The following is a 22,577-nucleotide window of genomic DNA, read 5'->3' on the forward strand; positions in this document are numbered from 1 at the left end:
ACTATTTGAATAGCATACAAAGAAAGTACATTCTACTTTTTTATTGAGGCCCAAATACATAATGTGCTTTTTTTCAGGAAGTACCTTCCTAAGCTGTCTTTAAACACATTCAGGACACTTTTCCCACTATATACTACATCCTGACAGGTTTTTGAGGACATTCTGAAACGTAAGATTTTTTGACAAAAACGACATGCTATTGTATGACTTTTTTTTTAATTGAGGCCCAAATATATAATGTGCCTTTTTTTTTTTTTTTTACAGAAGTACCTTCCTAAGCTGTCTTTAGACACATTCAGGACACTTTTCCCACTATAGGACCCGTCCATCGCCGCTTGAGGCTTTAATTTTTTTTGTGTTTGGATACATAAAGTCGGATATCATCTTCAAAGAAATGATGTGAATCAGCCAAAGAACAAATAAGGAAAATAAAATAGGTCCCAGAATTGAGCCTTGAGGAACTCCACCACTGAAGGGACACCATTGCACCACTGACAGGAACAACATTTTTCCCAACGCAGCAGCTTTTGTTACCAGTTTGCAGCAGCTGATATACAAACCAAATAAACAGCTGTGGCAGCTAACTAGCGACATGTAGAGTGTACTTTGTTTTTGTTCAGTTTTGCCACTTATTCATAAACATATTTAACGTAAATGTCAAGACTACAATTTCTTTGGTCTTTTACTTGAGTTACTGTCAAGTGGGCTTCCTTTTTAATTGCACACAAACTGTTATAGTATCCACAAGTTCTACATCCTTTGCATGCAAGATTAAAAAAAAAGACTAAAAGAAAAGTTTGTTGGTCCTCAGGCAAGAAACAGCCCAACACAGCTGCAATCAGACTCTGCTGGAGAAGGTTTAGAAACAGTAAAAAGACGACGACCATCTGCGTCGAGTGCTTCTGGAAAAGTAAATTTAAAAAAAGACGCAGGATAAAACCAACAGAGATTTATTTGCAGCTCTGGCATCAGAAACACTGAACGCATCGCAGGTCATTCCATTCTCGAGGTGTCAAACATGCTAACGGTGCAACAAACACACACAGGCATCGATACACACAGTGAAAAAAAAACAAAAAACTGAACAAACGAGTACGAACCGCAGGCATCAGAGAGAATTCACACACAGAGGATTTCCAAAAATAAAAGCTCTTAGAGGTAACTCGGATTGATTAGTTGTTCTGATACATCGGGCACGAAACGAAACCAAACAAGAAAAAATAACATCAGGACTTCTGTTCTCTTTTGCCTCCGCTTTGAAAATCTATAATCAATAATGCATTAAAATATTCAGTAGCTCACGAACTTTTACAGAGGATCAGACAGAAGAGTTATTAGAACAGGCACGACATGACTCTGCAAACTGTGTAAACTTTCAAAGTGAATTCAAAAACTACATTAAAGATGAATTATGGAGATGTCTAAAAAAACAAACACACACATCGAGAAAAAACAACTGAATTTAAGCAAGAAAAAGGAATCAGAGGACGAATGCGTCAAAAGATAACAAGCAACATGAAGCCGTCTCTGGAGATTGTCTCAACTCGATCCAAGTTGTTTTTGCAAATTAAATTCATTGAAGATATTTAGCGACATTTAACCCAAATTAGCTGTAAGTCATCTCGATCAAAGGGCTGCTTTCACCAAACTCTGAACAAAAACATGTTCAACACTTGATTAGCAGCTTTAATAAAAATCAACACTTTTATAAAGACTTTTAAGGACACATATGACATTTTAAAGCTGCGCTAATCAGTATTTTTTCTTTTAATAACAATGACTGTCGAGTTATGCAACATGATACGGAGCTTTTTAGCCTCTTTTAGCTCGTAGTTTTGGTTTTATGGTCTCAGCGCTCTCGTGTAACTAAAGGGGGTTGAACGCTGAGTTAAAACGAGAAGCAGCTGTGATGTGTCTGCTGGACGTACAACCACGCAGCTGTTTGCTAATACGAAATAACAGCTTCATACGGTGACAATATGTTGTGTTTTCAGCTCAGTCTGCTGCCCCCCAGTGGCCAAACACTGAATCAAATTGAGTCTGAACTGAGTACGAAGCTGGACGGACTGAAATAACACTTCCTTCACTGATGAAAGGTGGAACGAAGTAAACTAAATACCCCCCACAATATCGTTAAACGGCTCCTGTACATGTTTAAAATATTTTGTGGCCTGTACTTCATAATTACAACCAGAATAAACGACAAAATCAACAGATTGTTTGCTGTAAAAGGTGCAACAACCCATGAAGATCCTGGGAAACGACGCTCCTAATGTTCAACTAAAATCAAACCACAGCCTGATATGGCACCAAGATCAGCTGTTGGCAAATGACTCAAATCAAAAAAAGAGCTCCACACCATTTTTTAAAGACTTGTTCTGATTGAACAGCAGGCTGAGGTTTGGGTTTTCCAAAAACAAGACCTTGTAATTTGGCACATTTGGCAGATTTAATGTAGGCGACGGAGAGATGAAACTCAGAATGTTGTTCAAAAAGAGCATAATATAAAAAAAACAAACATAACTGATTAAAAAATAACTTTAAAATGATGCTGGCCTATTGGAAGCGCCCTTTAAAGACCAAGCTGCAGGAGTGTTGTGCAGCTATACGCCTAATATGACATGAAACTGCTGTTAAACCGTCTGTTTGTTCACAAAGTGGCAAAATCAAGATTTATTTTTATTTATCAGGACGCAAAGTGGTCTGGTTTCTGGGGCATCTTAAGTAGATTAAGGTGTTACTTGATTCTTAAAAGCCTTCATGTCAGACTTAAAGATGTTTTTTTTTTTCTCTGTAAATTTACAAGTGACTGTGGCCGAATATACTCACTGGAGTTAACAAATGCCTTAACTTCACTGGGTTTTCTGCACATTTACACATTTACGTTTATGTGTTGTGATAAAATTATAATTCCAACTCCCTTCCTTATGTTTAAAATTAAATTTTAAATGGATAAAATTATTGTAAATGTTATTATAAATCTACACTCAAAGTGAAAATGTGTTTAGAATTGGGGTTTTTTGCAATTTTTTTAAAATTCAAAAATGGAAATCTCTCCTTTACAAGTTTCAGATGATATTCAATGATAAGATTCAATATCCAGAATATCTAGAACATATTCTGTTGCTGCAAACTGTTGCCAGGTGGTTATACCGTCCATACAGTGAAGCATGGTGGTGGCAGCATCATGCCACTGGGGTGCTTCACAGCAACACTACAGGGATATTGGTCAGAAAGTAAGAAGAAAGGTTATATGGGTGGTAATACCGCCTGTACAGTAAAGCATGGTGGTGGCAGCATCAACAGAGACGCTGGTCAGAACTGAAGGGAGATTTGAAGACACTTCCTGTCCAACATGTTGCATCTTCTGAGTATCTGTGTGGAGACATTACTGCCATGGGTTCTTCTATAAAGTAAGAAAATAAAGGTCTCGTTATTTTTATGGGTTTAGATTTATAATAAATTAGAAAAAGAAAACTCTAAAGACATGTTTTCATCTCCTCATTCTGGGTTTTTATGCTAGTTTTGAAAACGGAAAGGGTCTGAATACTTTCTGAAGCATCCGTAAAGTCGTTAAGCCTCGAAACATGAGAATAAGTTGGTCCATGTAACAACTTAAAATAAGTCCTTCATTTGTAATAAATGGATTTATAATACTGTATTAAGAGACAATTACCAAAAAAAGTGTCAATCTTGGGTTAACTGGACAGCTGAGCTCGAGAACACTAAAGCAAAACAAAGCAAACATAAATGCAGCTGCTTGACGGACATGAAAATAAAAATAAAGTGAAATGGGAGATTTAAAGAAAAGAACAAAAACATGACGACAGAAATGACAACATGTTTTACATTTCTTTAATATAAATAATTGGTCACTGTATATTCTAACAACATTGGTCATGTACATGATGGGGCCTTAGAGCCATATTTCACTTTGTGAGATGATCTGTGGAAACGAGACAAGTCAAGACTTTAAAGGATTCAAGAGTTCACTGTCATGTTAGGGGTTCTTTTCTAAGCTCTGAATTACAATTTGTTTTTAGGTTAAATGTTAGAAACTTACAATGCATCTCCAGAACATCCAGTATTTTTAGTTGACTCGTCTCAAACTCCCGCAGACAATAAAATTCATTCCCGCCAAAGTGGAATAACGCTTTAAAAGCCAAGGCAGTAGATCAGTTCGGAACAATACGTCTATCCTGGTAAACACACCATTAATGATATACAGTGTTGGCTTTTTTTTTTTTTCTCAAGTGCACACGTGTGTCCTGCTGCACCCATACTGGTCCCACAACACGGGTTTTATCTGCAATCAAACAAGTCGGGCATCGTCACGGAGGTGTAACGTGTAAACAGCCAAGTAGATCCAGGCTGATAACTAAAGCTAATTAAAGGAGGGCTTGGAAATAACACGTACAAAAGGCTGTTGTCCACTGCTGGAACTTTGCAAGTTGTGTTAAGGCGGTCTCAAACCTTTGTGCATGTTCCGGCCACAGGAACTAGTCCTATAGAACCTCTTTAAGAGTTATTGTCGCAGGAAATAAAAGTAAAAACTGCAGAGTAGGTATGTCTAAACGGACCTAAAGAAACCTGATGTGCAGGTTTTGACAATGATTGGCTAAACTCAGAGAGGACAACAAGCGCCATTTGTCTTCTCTCTCGATATCCATTAACCTAAATGTAGAATTTAACATATCGGCCAACATAACAAGTCTTATGCACTCATAGAACGTGATTGACACCCAGTAGCGACTGTGTTCTTGGCGGCCTCAGAGTTGACGTCGCAGCCAAAGCTGTTGAATCCAACACCGACATGGAAACATGGCGTCCGGTGATTTGTATGTAAAATAAGTGCATAAAGCAGCCAAACAGCGCTCTCGCTAACCAATCACATGGCAGCTATCTTTTTAGGTTTTAGGCTACGTTAGCTCAGCTTATCACATCCTGTTGTTCTGCTATGAAAAATTGGTCGTATTATCATTCAGTAAGAGAAAACTTAAAGTATTGGCACATAAGAACTCATGAAACTTGAACACAACGAGCTGATTAATCCAAAATACTGCGTTGATGTGGCAAGAAAATCGATACACAAAGTTTTGAGTTAAGTTTCTCTACATGTCTTCAAACTTGAAAGTGGCGAGAACACTGTCTATACCTAAAAACACTGGTGCTTTTGATCATGTAAACTCTTCTTTTAGCCATTAAATGTAACTACAGACATTTCCATGTTAGCTAGTCAGCTTTCATGCTAATCAAACAAAACAAGAAGTTAGTGATGTCAACATTCTCTGGTAACTGCATGACTACCAAGTAGCCATGAGCAGAATAAAAGCCTCTTGTTCATTGTGTCTTAGGTAGTGTTGTAGATTCTTATTTATCAGTGGTAGAAATGGAAATATAGGTCTTAACTCTATCTGTATGGCTCCAAGATATCATCGTATGTATTCTGAAGTTAGCACGAGAAGCCAACAAGCAGACACCCCAATTGCTGATCAATCCGAACCAAACCCAACACACTTTAGTGCATTTTTAACAAACACGTAGCATTTGTAAACCACACTAAACTGCCTTGAACCCTTAAAACCTCCGTATGTGGCCAGTACAGGTACAGCGTAGAACTCAGTGTGAAAAAGAGGAAAAAAACTAAAGTAAAAACACGTCGGTCGCACAATTCCTCACCCTGGTCCAGGAGGAAAAGCGTCAGGAGAGGACCGTCACTTCCACCAACACACAGCCTGAAATTAAACGACCCAGATTTAATACAAACTGGAATATTTTCCTCCAAATTAAAGTTGTCTGTTTGAGCATTTAGGTCCGTTTAAACCATTCAAAGCACTTGCGAGCAGAGAAACTGGGAGCTTAATTCCCAGGCTGCATGTTTTTCGACGAGGCACGTTAAAACCGTCCCCTCCTGGTTCACTTTCCTCCTAAAAAGGCAGCCAGAGCTGAGACTGCGTTACCTCGAATGTCCACTAGAGGGGGGTAGAGCCGTTTCAGTTTTGGTGGTGGGGGGGGATAAAGTAGAATAAAGGGAGCAAAAAGAGCCAAAAGAGGAGGAGAAAGTGGCTCAGAGTTAGTTTCAAAGAGAAGAAAGTGACGATGAAGAAACATGCTATCAAAAAAGTAAAAGAAGGAGGGACTGTGGCCAGAAGACAGAGGAGCGCTGACTGGTGCTTGTCCTGATTCGCCGCCTTCGTCTAACATGCACACTTCTTCTCGTTGGGCTGTGCATCGCCGAGCTTCGTGGCTCCGTTGCCGTTGGCCGGCTCGGCGGGCGGCTTGTCGACGCACTGCTCCATCCTCTTCATGACCAGGTCCAGCAGCGTGATCACCGCCTTGTCCACCTCGGCGCCCGTCGCCGCGCTGGTCTCGAAGTACGGGATCCTGAACGGGACGAGAAGAAAATATGTTTAGTAGAGAGCTTTGGTGCGTGAAAATCAGTTTGAACATTGATTTCCATTTGGGTCGCTCAAGTATTTGATATTAAAAATGATTCTTTAAGTTTTGTTTTGTATTTTTGTGGCCTGCAGCTCCATCGTGACTTCTGCAGTATTCATGTTTTTGTAAATGTGAGCTCAAGGATGAGACGGTTTTATTATTTTTTCGTCATATCAGACAAGATTCTGAATCAATGACGTGACGAGAAACAACAGCGAAAACTGCAGGTTTTTATCTCCTTTTCAAATTTCAAAAAAATTATGTCAAAAACTGGGTCGAACTTTTGCCTCGGCAAGTATTTTAATTATCAAGCTAAAATTATACAAATGCCTTTATACATATCAGGTAGTTCATGATGAAAAAATGAATAAATCACGCAAATTAGAGATGGTGCAACAATGGATGGACAAACACAGCAAATGGCTAACAGGACATTTGCATATCTCTGAAGATGCATGTAGAGCATCGCTAACATGGAAATAAAAGTGACTCTGCTAAGATCTAAAGTACGTTTAGGATGTCCAAGGATGTGAACACCACAGTGACGTCCATTTTTAAGTTCACCTGAGTTTAAGGCAGAGGCTCAATACTTCCTGCATCGCTGGGAAACTATTTTTAGCTCGTCTAACAGGAAGTTGTTGCGAAATCTTTGCGCCGTCATCGCTGCTTGTCTCTAATGTTGTGTTTTGCTTCTCTCACGGTCAGTTTGCTCGATGAAATGTGTTTTTTTTTAATAATGATTTAGCAGTACAGACATAATAATAATAACAATATAATTTGCATTTTTGCAGGAAAAAAAAAGTGCAAACACAATAAAAATCTAACTGAAAAGGTTAAAATACAAACTGGGGTTAAAACATGTAAAGCAGTGCGTGAGGCAGAGTTTACACAGTGACAGGTCTGGGGAGTGTTTACCGAACTGGAAAGCAGCTGAAAGCTTTGAAATTTCAAAGTTTAAGTCTTGCAGGATGTTGATCTGAACTGTTTGCATGTAAACACTTCAGGTAAAGTTACAGCAGGAAGTGGCTGTAAATCGTGTCAGCTGGTATGAAAGCTGGAGACTTCAAATGACAAATCTTAAAACTATCCTTACTGTTGATGCCTCCAGTATTGCTAACGTCAAACATTATACTTTCACTTAAGTGAAAAACATGCAGAGTAAACTTGCCCGTATTTGTCGGCCAGCTCCTTGGCCTGTTTCTCCTGAACCTCCCGCTGGTCGGCCAGATCCGCCTTGTTCCCGACCAGAACGATGTCGGGGTTCTCACAGTAGGCGTTGGCCTGTAGCTGGCCTGCAAATGAATGCAAACGAACCACAAACACATCACATGTGCAAATGTAAAACTGGAGAACTGCATATTTACATGCCTGGATGTCTGACGGGCGCATCGGGGGAATAAATCTGTTTTAATTATGAGCAGATCGTAGAAAACCTCGCGTGCACCCTGCAGAGAGAGAGAGAGAGAACGTACTCATCCAGTTTCTGACGTTGAGAAAGCTCTGCTGGCTGGTGAGATCGAACATCAGGAGGAACCCCATGGCGTCCCTGAAGAACGCCGTCGTCAGGCTGCGGAACCTGCAGCACAAACACGACGCCATGTTGGTCTTCTGCACATTTGAAAACACACCAGGTCTGAAACCTGAAGTCAGAACTGTTCCTCTAACAGCATCTAGATGCTTTTTGAGGAAAACCGTTTCTGCAGCTCACCAGTGTTTCCATTCACAGAGAAAATAATGAACAAAAACCAAACGCCAAAGTCCCGGTCCAACACCAAACAACAGAACGACACAGCTAAGACACAGTGGAGCCGTTAGCTACCAGAGATTCCTTCCTCTCTGTGGTTGGTGTCGACCAAAACAGAGATAAAAAGAAAGCAAATCATTTTATTTACATTCAGACAGGAACAGGAACAAGACTCCAAATGAATGCTAACGTTGCTCTGTGTCCGCAAAATAAGCAGCTTCTTACATTAACAGTAATAACAGCTGCAAGCATCGGTGTTTGAAGCTCGTCTCTGCTGCCCCCAAGTGGTCAAAGTTTACGATGAGTCGTTCCATCTCCAGTCATCGGACTTTTAGAGCAATTTCTGCTCCACCATCTTTGATTTCTCTTAAACTTTTTATAGCATAAATCATAGATGCTTATGAAGATATTTGTGAACTTTTAGCTTCATATATCAAATACTTCTCAAAAAATCGCCCGTCGACGAACTTTAAGCAGAATTTTTTTCCACGTTGAAATTTGAGGCTTTTTGAACGACAATATTTTAGGAACTATTAAAGATAAACACCTGAAATCTTCACAGTTATTTCTTATCATGTTACTGATTCAGAATCTATAATATTGGACAAGTAGAACAAGAAATCTTTGATTATGGGTGAGTTGAAATACGAAAAAAAATTATAAAAAGTTCCATCTTTATGTTTAGAAGTCAACCGGTGATATTTTCTGAACCACACGTGGCTTCAGGTCACAAAAATAGAAAACAATCCCATAGAATACCTTTTAATATGAAATACTGGATCACAAAAACAAAAACGTTTTTCTTTTTGTTGTTTTTTGTTTTTTAGTTGTACCACGAAAACACAAAAACTGCTCAACAGGATTATCCAAATAGAACCGAGCTCTGGAGTTTCAAAACGGTTCTCCAAATACGACTAAGAGTTTTCCTAAAAAGCCCACTTTTAAGAAAATCTTGGAAAGCATTTAATATATCCGTCTAAAATATCAGAAACAATTTTAACGATCCAGAGTTTATTAGCAGAAGGCCCCTGATGATTTAAGATGAAACAACCCAAATGTTTGAATGAATAAAACCTTCTTTTACAAAAAAACAATAAGACAGAGAAGCACCGACTTATAAGCCTGTTAAAATCAGTCACAGCCTTAAATAAAGAAAATGTTCAATAAGCAAACGTATGCTGCTGTTCCTACCCTCTCCAGTCACTCGTGGGACTTCCCTGTTTGACCTGAGTGTTGTGTCGCATGTTCGTGTGACACCAGCAGGAACGTAACTGAGCAAACACGACTTACATGCAAATATTTAATATGCAAACAATCAGGACAAAGCAGCAGATACGAGGCGTGTTTCCACAGCGGGTGTGAGGTTCTGGAGGTGGCAGGAGATTCGTCGCCCTCGATAATCGCACACATTTGTCCCTTTCAGTGAAGACAAGAAAGCGTCGGAGGGCTTTTACTTTGAAAAACCACAACGGGGTCTTTTTCCATTCAGCACTGCGTCTGTTTTTATTCCCATGATATGAATTTGAATTACGAGCTCACACAAGCGCCGAAGCTTTCGTGGCAAATATAATTACGTACGCCACAAACGCACACAGATACACAATCGGTGTTGTGATCTGAGTCAGCAGCTGCACAGAAGCCAGAAAGGGAAAAAAAAAAAAAGGTCTCAAAAACAAGTCGTGAGCTACGATGTTATTCAGGTTTACTTCTGGACGTTAGTTTCACGTCCGAGAGTGATGCAGCGGCTGTAACAAGGACTCAGTCTATAAGTATTTAAACAAATATTTTAATCGTTAATTGCCAAAATGTGAGTTTATTCTTGTTTTCACTCAGTCAAATTGGTAAAATACGGCGTTTCTATATGACTGAGAAGCTAATTAGATGCAAACTGTTTCCATTTATTGCAGCAGAGCGAAGCTAGTTTGCATAGTTTTGCCTGTAAAGGACGAAATAGAAGTTGTCACAAATAAAATCTGTTGTTTTCCAACCACAGAAAAACAAACAAAACTTTGTCCATCTATTAAAGAAATCGAATCTGAATACTTGTTTTCCTTCAGAAAAGTTGTAATAATTTCATGTTTAATGCTGTCTGGAGTCAATAAAACCAGTTAAAAATATCCACATTTATTCCAAGAAGAGGTTTTTATCTCCCATGAGGTGCATAAACGCGATTTGAAGAACCACCTCCACCTTTGCTAAACTGGGGGAGTTTCTGATAAATTTTGCCATTTTCTAATACAACACTTCAAAATGCACCCAGAATACGTTGTGCAAACCCAGCGACAGCAGAGAATGAACGTCCTTGATTCATAAATGTGGGTTTAAACGTGCAGAAAGTGTTGAACGCCAGCAGAAACCGAACAGGAACACATGTGAGCTCGGGGGGTTTATAAAATAATTAAAATGCATTCATTCATCATTGATGGGAAAAAGGTGCCACATGCAGACTTAAAGGGAATATTTCCTGAAACACAATCATGTGTGTGTGTTGACTCAGCAGAGACGGTATTAAATGAGAAGAGTTGATTGCCAGGAGAATGAATCTTTTGTGGTTATTATTGACGTAAATAACAAACTGGTGCAATAAAAAAAACCCCGAACCCCAACATCCAAACCCAAGCTTCACCCCACGAGGACGAGTTTACGCAAACAGAGATCTGTTCCGTTACGCTGAGCCGAATAAATGCAATTAAAATTATGTAACTGCCACTGACTCATCCAGCAGTGAGTCATCAGGCCTTTAGAAAGAGAATCAACAGATCAAGGTTGGGTCCAATTAGAGACCACACACACATGATTGACACACACAGTCATAAATACTGATCCGTTGTTTCCCCTTTCGGCCTTTCAGTGCGGTTATGAACGCTAGATTTCACAAACAGGCTTCACTTTTATTACAGTCGTGCCGTTTGTTTTTTAACCTTTTGCATTTGTTTACCAGTGGAGTTTTAAAAATGCAAACTGAAAATCTACGAACTTACAAAATGTCTCAGCGCTCCACAATGAAGGTAATGAAGCTTTAAACTGACTAGAACTGAGCAAAGAGACGCATTGTTGTTTGTTTATCATGAATTCAGTCAACAGGTTGCAAATCTTTTGGGTCTTAATGGTTTAATTTAATCAGGATTATATTTTAAAAGTGCGAGGATTGGGTTTCTACAAGCATTTGTGGGGAGAGACTCCACGATTTCCGTGGAAAAGCATCGGGTTAGCAGTCCAGTTAACCGCCATTTTACTCATTTTAATATTTAGTTTTTGTATTTATTCTCAAACTGTTGAATCTATTTCACCAGTGCTGTTTGCAACCAACAGAAGTAGCACCTATTTTTTGAGTGATTGAATAAATATACCAACAGAGGAGTTATTTCTTTAACTCAGTTCTAGTCTCATCTATGCTTGTCACTATGTTTTGCGATTAACTTGCCATTATTGCCGCTCTTATTGAAGGTAGGTACGTTACCTTTTAAGAGAACAAACTTTGGATAAGCATCCCCAACATGCGGAAACCACCATCCGTGAACGGTAACACCAGATCTAGATGTTCGTAGTGGTTCCAGGCTGCCCAAGACAGAAACTTCAGCTGAACACGCTCCAGTTTTGACCACAGATTGCACATAAAAAATGGGTTTGAAAACAGAAGTAAGCACCAAAGTTCCTTAGACCTGCATTCTAGCCAGCAGGTGGCGACTCCTATGGAAGTCCGATTGTATAGAAGTCTATGAGAAAATGACTCTACTTCTCACTTGATTTGCTCCCTCAGTAAGCATTTTCCTCATGATTTTATGGTATTAAATGCTAGTTTAAAGACTATTTGAATACAGTGTGATGTTTGTTTTGTTAATTATGGTTTCATTTGGGGTAAAATAGACGATAAACAGCCAGTGTCAAAAAACCAACGTGGTAACGGCCAAATGCTGAACACAAGCCTTCAAAACAGCAGTCAACATATAAAAAAACTGACTTCACTGTAGCTATATTCATCATTTATATAATCTATGGCTTCAACTTTCAGCTCCACTGGCTGTTGCTCCAGCACAACAAAGCTTTGTTTCCTAAAGTATCGCTGAAATCCGAGATACCATCGGCGACATGGGAACCAGCTGACAACCCGTTATCCTGTTAGACGTTTCCCCCCTCGTGGGAAAAGACCCAGACTTAATGGGATAAGCAGCCCACCTCTCCTGTCCAGCGGTGTCCCAGAGCTGAAGATGAACCTTGAAGGTTTTCCCTGTGGTCGTCCCATTGGGGTTAGTCGCTGTGTAGGCCTGAGGAGACACAAATAACAGACGTTTAGTAGCGTAGACGCTCGATAACAGATCAAATGACTGGCTTTATACACTTCACATACAAATGTATTAATTGGTGGACATTGTGCTTAACACTACAATCTAGCAACACCTCTACGACACTATTTGCATAAGACTAGTGTTACTTAGGAAGCTTTATTAATTTATAATAACTATGGAGGTCATCTGTGATCTTAATCCTGTAAAAAAACACCCATAATTTAAAAAGTAAAATTTCTACTGGGACTCGCTACCAGATTTCACAGAAGTCCTGTAACATATTGGTCCCACATGAATCTGCATGATTTGGGATTTTTTTTCCCCCCCAAGGTTTTTCTTACTTTCTCTGCCCCTATTTGTTGTGTACAATCCCATTTACGGGACAGCCATAGAACTTTGACCTTTGTAGATGACATTCCAGATGACAATTCTCCCAGAAAACATATTGAAATGTAATGCATAACCTAATTACAAAGGCTTCATTGAAGATTTGAACCTTGCTTGACTTTCACAGTATGGCTGCAGGGCTGGGCAGCAAATCAAATGCGTTCAATAGAGTCCAATTCTTGTTTATGTGTAATCTATAAAATTTAAATAATGCAGTATGACTCTTTGACTCAATTTAAGATTTGCACAAATCGACATTCTTAAAAGTTTCAGCAATGAAAAACATCAACTCTCAAGGTTTTTGGCCACATAATCAAGCCGTACACGCACATCCATTCATTCAGAGTAGAATACTGTGGAAGGTGCTTGTTGTAATTCCACAGTGGAGAAGACAGACGGCTGCTGTGATAACATCCCACGGTTAAATCCTTCCTCATTGTACCCTGAACAACTGTGCAGCATGTTGACATCTGACAAATCAAACTCACAGATCTGTTACCCGAACTGAACTTCCGCTATCGAGTATCTTTTCACCGGAACTTCGAGAAATATGCGCCAACGTAGTCCAGGATTTTTTTTTTCCCACCTCTCCACTTGTAGCTCAGCAGGACTGGCACTCATCTGGACCGTGACTCAGACTGTGAAATGATGAACTCTTGTGTGTTTGTGTCTTTGCGGGAAGCCTCGGGCGTCATTCGCGCCTCCGACTCTCCCAGATGAGACACTCTGACACTTTCTCTGACACTCTTTAAGGCTGGAGTTTGCACCAAACATGCTCACGGCAACACAGACTCCACGGTGGCTTTGGCTCAGTTTTCCAGGTGCAAACTGACCACAAGTTTCTATGGGTTCTTTGTGGAGACCTGCTCAGGTATAGACTCTACAAGACCTACAAATGTGCCAGGTGGGACCAAGATCTTAGCAGCAGGTCCTGTAAGTTGCAAGTTGGAGCCACCACAGATGGGATTTGTTGGAGAACATCCCTTAACATCTGGTTTGTGTTTCCTTTTCTGACCACTTTCAGTAGGCACTCACCACTGCTGATCGGGATCAACCCGACAAACCTTGTTGTTTCGGAGATGCTCCAACGAAGTCATCAAACAACAAACAATCTGGCTCTTGTCAAAGTCATTCTCGTCTTTACCCCAACCCATGTCTCTTGCATTGACTATGACTGTTCTGTTACTGTGGTAGAGTGGATTGTCCACTAATCAAAAGTGTCCTTGGGCAAGACGCTGAAGTCAAAATTGCTTCTGGTGCCAGGCAACTTTGGGTTGGTAGGCTTGGAACCCAGCAAACGTTAAAATACACTAAGTGTGGATCATTGACTGTTTGATGTATCCCAGATCTTTGCAAAATAATTCATGTTAATCCCTTTTTTCTGTGTTTGTTTGTGATATTTTGGTTCATTGGTGTATCCGGTGCTGGTTTTTGGTATAAGGGTCATATTTTGTCATTTGTTTTCCTGATTGAGGCGATGTGATTTAAAAGAAGATCCCGTCTGTGCAAACGTCAGACTTTCAGAGAGGTAGCTCCAAAGTTGAGAGATCTTGATAGTGAAAGACAAACCAAATCTTTTGATGCTGAGCCAGAACTTAGGGGGAAATCAGACTTTTAAAAAAACCCAGCCCAGCAGTGAGGCAATGCAGGTTGGGTGAGTTGGTGGAGGTGTGAAATCTGATCCAGGAAGTACATTTGGAGGAACAGATTAACATTTAAAATGCACTGCAACACTCACAGACAGGAATTTACTACTTAGGAAAGGAAACTTTTACACCTTCGATAATGATTGTGAGGTAAAGATCAGAAATATAGTTACAAGTATACAGAATTTTAAAGGATCACATGCAGCAAAAAAAAGATTTTTTACCAGCATTTTTTTGATTATTACACACAGCATCAGGAACAGTCAGCTTAAGTTCACACATTAGCATGTAGGGGAGGAGTATTATCATCAGGAACCTGCCTATTAGGTGCTTGAACCACAAACGGTAATGTCTTCAAATCAGCTGACAAGAACTGATAAACATGGGCGAAACTAAGGCAGTGTTGTCTTTGAGCTGATAATTGGCTGTTTTTTTCACATTTTAACTGCCCCAAAGCATCTTCACATCGTACCAACACCGTCCACTAAATGACCTGCTTGGGAGTCATGTGACTTTTATCTACAAACTGGATGAACAAACTGGTCACGATTCGGCTCGAGGCCTCTGAGAAGGAGCCACCGGTGGCGTCGAAGTGCAGCTGCGATCGCACATGTGCCTGCTTCTGTCTGACTCCAGACAGTGTTGAAAGCAGGGTGTGACCTCAGCACAAACACACAAAAACACACACATCCAGAGAGGAGGTGAGGAACAATAATCAATCCTATGAGTCATCCGGAGTGGTGGGCTTAAAGCTGCATTGTCTGTATTTCAGACGTGCGAAGGCAGCAGAGCACCGAGGTGATCAAACTGCTGACCGAACCCAACCGAGCCTCGCCCACTCTCTGAGTCACATAACTGCATTTTACATCTGCATATGTAATGATCCTGATGAGACTTTATCAGCAGCTGGGGATGTTTTCAACAAATAAGTTACAGTTTAGAGCTGTACTTTCCGGAAAATCATTCATGAAAGCCTTTTAAGACATGAAAGAAGGCTGTATGATGTTGTTTTCTTTTACATATATATATAGAGAGAGAGAGAGCCAGGGAGGCGTCTGATTGGTTGCAAATTCAACCCCAACCCAATACAGGCAAAGTCAGAAAAACTATCAACTACAAGTCCTGCAACTTGTCAAAAACCACATCTCCTCGACCGTCCATCCACACACGACCAACCAATCTGCGTCCGTCTCATCAGCCACCTTTCAAGTCTAAGATGATTTTAATAAGACCGTCTCTCAGGCTGTCAGGACACGTCACCGTCATGTTCCCCAGGGTTCGTGAGTGTCAGCTCTCCAGAGAGGCAGCGATTTTGTTATATTCACTACCTAGACTTCCAAGTTCTGCTAGTTCACTGTTGCTGGATCTGTCAGTTTGGTACATCCAGTATGTGTGGCATGTGAGGCAACTCGTCAAATATTTACTGGGAACCACTGACTAACAGAATTTCGTAACAATACCCAAGAAGCTTTTGTGTCTAAACTACAACACATTGAAAAAATGGTCATATAGGACTGGTTTTTGTTTGGCAAACTTTGGCATGGGGATGACTAATCTGAGGTTTATCCCAGCAAGAAATTAGGTTTTATTTCCAGCTGTCCATCCATCCATCATCTATACACCGCTTAATCCTCACTAGGGTCTTGGGGGGCTGGAGTCTATCCCAGCTGACTTAGGGTGAAGGCAGGTTTACCTGGACAGGTCACCAGTCTATCACAGGGCTACACTTAGAGACAGACAACCAAGCACACTCACATTCACACCTACGGACAATTTAGAATCACCAATTAACCTCAACATGTTTCTGGACTGTGGGAGGAAGCCGGAGAACCCAGAGAGAACCCACGCTGTACGGGGAGAACATGGAAACTCCACGCAGAAAGATTCCGGTGCCCCCACCGGGACGCGAACCAGCAACCTTCTTGCTGCGAGGCAACAGTGCTACCAACTGCGCCACCCTGCAGCCCTTTCCAGTTGTTCAACTAATTAAAAACCTGTTCTTTTTGAGTTTTGTTGGTTTCAATTAATTTTTTACTGCAACTTGCTTTGAATAAATAAATAAAAACCAGAGGGAACAACTTAAACTGTTGTAAACTGTGTTGCTGCTGTTGCCAGTTGAGTCCACAGCCAAGCTAGCATCTGTGTGAGGCTGTACCAACTGTAGACACATGGGTGCTTTGAGTTAAACGCTAATCTCAGTATGCTAACGCGCTAACAAGGACAGCGCCGGGACTCAAGTTTGCTGCTTCCGGCTGTTTAGGACTATTTCCTCTGAATACCTGCAGCATTAAACAGCAGCAGGATCCGTATAAGCCTCTCCAAGAGAAAGTTGTGCACATTAGCTCAAGTGGAACAACAGTAACTCTAATTATTTGAACAATAAATTACTTTGACAGTTTCGGACCCAGACGTTTGGTCGTAGCGACTTCAAAGTCCTTCAAAGTCCTTACGCCTGCCCATTTCCACCAGCCAGCGACAAGGTCGAGGGTTGGTCAACCAACTATTCTCTAACCTTCAGGTATGTCCTGGACTTGACGTGTGCAGCTCATAACAATCGTGGTTCTTTGCCTCAGCTGCAAGTAGTCTAATTGTTTTGGCTCATGGGTCTACATGTCAGCTCCTTTTGTTTTCCATGTATGAAAGCAACCGTAATGTTAGAAACTAACTAGTTAACCTACGCCATCTCTTCACATATAATTTATTCCGGGTTGCTTATCCCAGCCTGGATCCCGTCCAAGTTTGATTTTCTTGTGTAAGTTATAATAAGTCGAGTGTGACTCAGCGCAGCAGCCACTGTGGGAGAAAAAAGCAGCAGAAAATCCAGACCTGACCTGACCCACTGTTTGTTCTGTGATAAGTGAAGCCCAGAGAAAATGCGTGGACAAATGCCACAGTCACTATGGCAACCGAGCCTCCATCACCTGCGAGTGAGGTTGATCAGACAACTGGGCGCAAACTTGAGATGAAGACAAATGAGCAGCATTTCCATCGCTTTTGTTCCTGGAGATTGTAATAGAAGAGATTAGGAAACTCACCACTCTCTTTTCCCTGAAGTCGATGCCGACTGTGGTGATGAACTTGGGGTTGAACTTGTTGTCTGTGTACCGGTACAGGAACGTGGTCTTCCCCACGCCGGAGTCCCCCAGGGCAAGGAGCTTTATAAGGTAGTCATAATCCCCATCAGTCATAGTGATGACCGCAATAAACCTGAAGAAGGAAACGGACGGAGACGAGTGGTCACGAACAGAGAAAAACTCAAGCTTCAGCTTCCGTAGGTATTCTGGATGTGCTGCGAAACAAACATAATTAATGAAACACACAGAATCGGATATAAGAGGCAAACATGCGAGTCGAAAAACAAGCCAGCGGATAGTGAACCGACAGAGGAAGGAGATGGTCAGCGCCTATGTGTGCTGTTGTACTACCAGCTGCCACGTTGAATTATGGTAGCGAGGTTCACGGGGTCGTTCTGACTGTAACAAGACTTTCTGGGAAAATAGTACGTTTGTATGTGTTTGTGTGAGAGTCTGGTTGGGAAAGACTCATGAGAAAGTAGAAGAGACAGTGTGAAAATGCAGCAGAAGAAAAATAGGAGCATATAACCAACCTCACATATGAGGCAGTGAGAATATTCACAAAAAAATGTCTTTTGAATAGCGAGACAAGGGGAAATATCCAGACAAAATCAGTCCTGTATGGGTAGACATAATCTTTAATCTTTCACTGGCGATTAATTGTCATAGAAATAGTTGCAATTAGCGATTTAATTGTCATTATCTGTTCATTTTATGGCTTTATTGGTTGTATTAACGCCTTTGATTGCCACCTTTTTGCTGCAATTCCAACAAATCGCCTCCTCCAAGTTGCTGAGCTCTCCGTTCTTCTTTGGGTTAAAACCAAAATACACCCACAGCACAGCAGCAGCAGCTTTGCAACTAAATCCGTGACGTTAATGTCAATAAATGCAGCCGGCTGAATATTAGAAGTTAATCGCCTCGAGATCAATTGTTGGTGCCATTAAACCGCAGCAGAAGGAAGATGTGCAAACACTGAAAAATGACTTAGAAAGAGCGACTGAAGGAGGAAAAGAGTTGGTTTTTATCTACAAGCGCAATTTTGAAACACTTGAATACTTTCATTTTATGCTGCTTTACTGATGCTGCTTAAACTACTGGATGAACTCTTGGAATGAAGGTTTCAAGTCTGATTCTTGAAGGTGTGAAGTGTTGGTATATCCAGTGAGTTGTAGTCCGGGGTGTGTTTACCTCACGGCTAAACGTGGTGTATTTAGAGACGATCATAAGACTCTAATTCAGTCAGCTGAGAAGAAGCATGTATAACACTGCGCTTTATTACAGCAAAGGCACTGATTTACCAGGAATTCCTTTCCCCCTAATAAACCACAGTGTATCTCAGACAGGACAGTGACAATCAGACTTCAGATGTGATGACGACAGTGCATTTAACCAGAACTAGTTCCTTTTTACAACTCTGGTCACAGCTTGGTTTGTAGAACTAGCAGCTGTTTCCATCCACACCAGGAAACTGGAAGACAGATTGGACCAAACAGTCCAGACATTTTCAGACAACATTAGTAAAATCAGATATTAGCTGTCTAGGAACATGGACTCCAAACTCAAGAACATGTTCCTTAGAAAGGCCATTAAAAATAAATGGTAAACCAGTCGCACATGGACACTAGTGGAGCAACTTTAGGTCGCCGTCTTACCCAAAGACACCCAAAGATTGAACCATCAGCCTTACAGTTAGTGGATGAATAAGAAATTGCATTGTTCATCATTAGGCATATTCATGAAATCAATGCTAGCAGGTAAGATGAAAGAGCTAATGTGCTAAAAATGGCAAAATTTTAAAAAAACACTGAAAAAAAATGAAGCAAGAAGGTTTTGTGCTGGTTTGGTTTTGGACTTTTTCGATGAAGAGGTAATGCAGATAATAAAAGTTTTGAGGTTTTTCTTTTAGCAATGGGCAAACAACTGGTTTGGTTTCCCGCATCTTCTACCCAGTTTATTACTGCTAACAGCCTTCTGACAGCACAGCTAAGCTAATTTGCTGCAAAACATTTACTGGAAACAAATCTAATTAGCATTATCTGTTTTTTAACACTTTAATGTTATTTTGAAGGTCTGTTTCAAATTAGCTTGACATATTAGCTACTGCATGTTAACATGTCAGCATAAGTGTTTCCATCCATTAGCATAGCAGTTGGTATTGCTGTTTAGACGTTATTAGCATCTGTACCGTATATTTTACAATTATTTCACATTAGCATGTTAGCATGCTAACATCAGTATTTATGTTGAAGGACAGTTGAGGCTAAAAAGTCTCAACAAGTTGCAGAATACAGGTTGTCTTAAAAATGACTCACATGAAGAGGACAAATGCTTGTGATTTGGGTAAAATCACAGCAATTCCTAACAATTTGTTTTTATTTCTAATGGAAAATTCCCCACAGCGACACGTCTTTGTCATCCCTTCCTAGTCTTTGCTTATTCGTTGAAACACTTAAAGAAAAATGACTACCATTAATTGCACTTCTTCTTCTTCTTGTGTTGGATGTTTACTGAAAAATTACACATTGATATTTTTAAATTCCTACTATTAGCACAGCAGGATTTCAAATCGATTTGCTGTGACAAATGTGTTGGTACACGGAACAATACCAGCCTTTGTGAGAACAAACATGATCCTCTTCATGATGTATGAACTGAATAACACTGCTGCCTTCCTGTCTTTGAGAAAACACAAATCTGATGTAAAAGTCTTTAAAGATTTGCTTTACAAATCATCAGCAGTGATGAACAAAAATGGATCAGACAATCATCTTGAAAATAGTCATTTTAATTGAGACTTCAGTTCTGTTTCCATTCTCTGTGGGGGACACTTTGGTGGCAGATAGACCTCCTTATTTTTTCTTTGTTCTCTTGCCCTCACACATTTAGCATCTGTCAGTGGTATTGATGAAGGCCTCCGTAGGTGCGAGGCTGGGGGTGAGTCAATGAGGAACCGTAGAGTTTATCGATCTGTTGTCGTTGGTGGAAGACCAGGAATGTTTGCGGCGTGATCAGCTGCGATTCTCTCAGGCTAAAAATGTTAACAGCAGCTCGGTCAGCTGACAGCAGAAAACAGAGCGACTAACCATCACCTTGACAACAAACACGATAAAACAGAATAAAGTGGGGACTTATTTTTCTTAAATGTCTGGTTTAGAAGGGTGGGTCTTGGACACAGATAAGTGTTCCGACAAGACAGTGATCCCAAACACACCTCAAAAGTGGTGAAGAAATGGTTCAGTCCGGCTAGAATCAAGGTTTTAGACTGGTCTCAAGAACCTGTGACCCGAGATGATGAAAAACAGAAAAATCCAACAAACTTAGTTAAACTGCACCAGCTCTGTCAAGAGCAGTGGTTAAGGACACAACCAGAAGCTTGAAACCATTCTGCTCCCCCCACCATGATGCCTCCTGTTACAAAAGGACAATAACTTCTAATAACTTGTTTAACTGTAAACTAAATTTTATAATTCATCCTACATCCACCCAACCAGTCGAGGCAGATGGCCGTCCCTCCCTGAGCCTGGTTCTGTCGGAGATTTTTTTTCCCCTGCAGGGGTTTTTGGTTCCTTCCCACTGTTGTGGACTGCTGAAGCTTATAGGGAATCCAGATGTTTTGGATTGTTGGGTGTTTCTGTTTCTGCCTTTGTGAAGCGCTATGAGATGACTGTTGTTGTAAATATGCGCTATACAAATAAAACTGAAATTGAAATTGAAATTGAAAAGCACATGGTTGAGGTTAAAATAGCTAAAGGTTATTTAACCAATATTAGCATTGCTATATGTATATTGTTGACCCAGCAGATTTCGTCATATTTCTACAAGATCTATAATAAATCTATAAAAGAACCAAAATGCATGACTGCTACAGATTAAGCACACCCTCACATGGCAATGAAAGTCAGGACAATGCAACCTGCCACACCATAAGAACTGCTCGAGAACGGGTCGAGGAACACGACCAAGAGCCTGAAGATCCACCGCTACAGGATAGTCTACAGACTACAAGATAAACAGCATGTATCGGTACACGTTCTCCTCTTGGAGACCAACAGAACATTTACTAAGAGACCACAGTGAGGTTTATTTAATATTTTAAGCTCCTTCATCCACATGCAGTTGCTGCTTTATTAGAAAACTAATTCAGTCTAACACAACATCCCAGCGATAAATCCTCCCTTAATGAAGGCTATTATGTTCAGTTTTGCTTTAGCTTCTTTAAAGACGTGTTGATTCAACTTTACGGTCATTCTGGAGGCCGAGGATGTATTTTTGCAATTTATTGCTTTCTGCTGAGCGTTAATTCTAATATCTAGTCTTCCCTTATTGATGAAAAGAAGATTTACTGCCGGCCAGTTCAATTAGACTGCATTAGTTTCAGTTAGGTGTATCTAATAAAATAAAACAGCGCCGCAGATCTAATAACAGAAATATATACAGTAACAAAAGAGACATCGGCTCACGGAGTCGTTGTCTTCAGTCTGCGGAGGACATTCGATCTCAATAACAAGCAACAAGCAAAACCATAAAACACACAGAGGCATTAAAAATGGATGAGCAATCACACACAACAGGAGGAAGAGGAAACAAACAGAAACAAATGGACGGAGGAGAGCGAGGAGAGTGTTTCTGCTCGGAGACGAGATGATTTGTGTTTGTACGAGGAGGCATCATCAGTGTTGCTATCAGGAAGCTGTTTATTGCTCTTCCTCCTCTGTTATCCTTCGTATCGTCGTCTGATGAGAACATACGGCTTTCAGTTACACGCTGATACACCAACCGTCTGCAGCTTCATCAACCAGCAGGGTTGGAGAGTTTTAGGAGGCGAACAAGAAGGCCTGCGTCGTTCGCTGCTGCAAAATGTGTCAGAATGTCATACAGCTGCATCGAGACGTACGTTTGTTGTTGAATTCTGGTAACTTCATTGAATATTTTGTGACGCTATATTGTAAATACCTTAAATGGAGGTTGTAGTATTATTGCATACAGTATACAACAAAAG

The 22,577-nt window shown here is 40.6% G+C and overlaps 1 protein-coding gene across 2 annotated transcripts in view; it reads right to left on the reverse strand.

Annotated features, from left to right (window-relative positions):
- Nucleotides 1-934: 934 nt before the first annotated feature.
- Nucleotides 935-22,577, reverse strand: part of LOC103374166 (ras-related protein Rab-27B-like) — a 67,619-nt gene continuing 45,976 nt past the window's right edge. For both annotated transcript variants that reach the window (XM_008304208.1, XM_008304207.1), the window contains exons 2-6: nt 17,537-17,708; nt 12,359-12,447; nt 7,911-8,014; nt 7,607-7,730; nt 935-6,384 (exon numbers count right to left, since the gene is read on the reverse strand). In XM_008304208.1, the coding sequence (XP_008302430.1) occupies nt 6,198-6,384; nt 7,607-7,730; nt 7,911-8,014; nt 12,359-12,447; nt 17,537-17,689 (657 nt within the window). In that variant the 5' untranslated portion in view covers nt 17,690-17,708 and the 3' untranslated portion in view covers nt 935-6,197. The remainder of the gene's footprint in view (nt 6,385-7,606; nt 7,731-7,910; nt 8,015-12,358; nt 12,448-17,536; nt 17,709-22,577) is intronic.

Source organism: Stegastes partitus, unplaced genomic scaffold (assembly GCF_000690725.1).
Source record: "Stegastes partitus isolate 25-593 unplaced genomic scaffold, Stegastes_partitus-1.0.2 Scaffold2164, whole genome shotgun sequence".
NCBI lineage: Eukaryota > Metazoa > Chordata > Actinopteri > Pomacentridae > Stegastes > Stegastes partitus.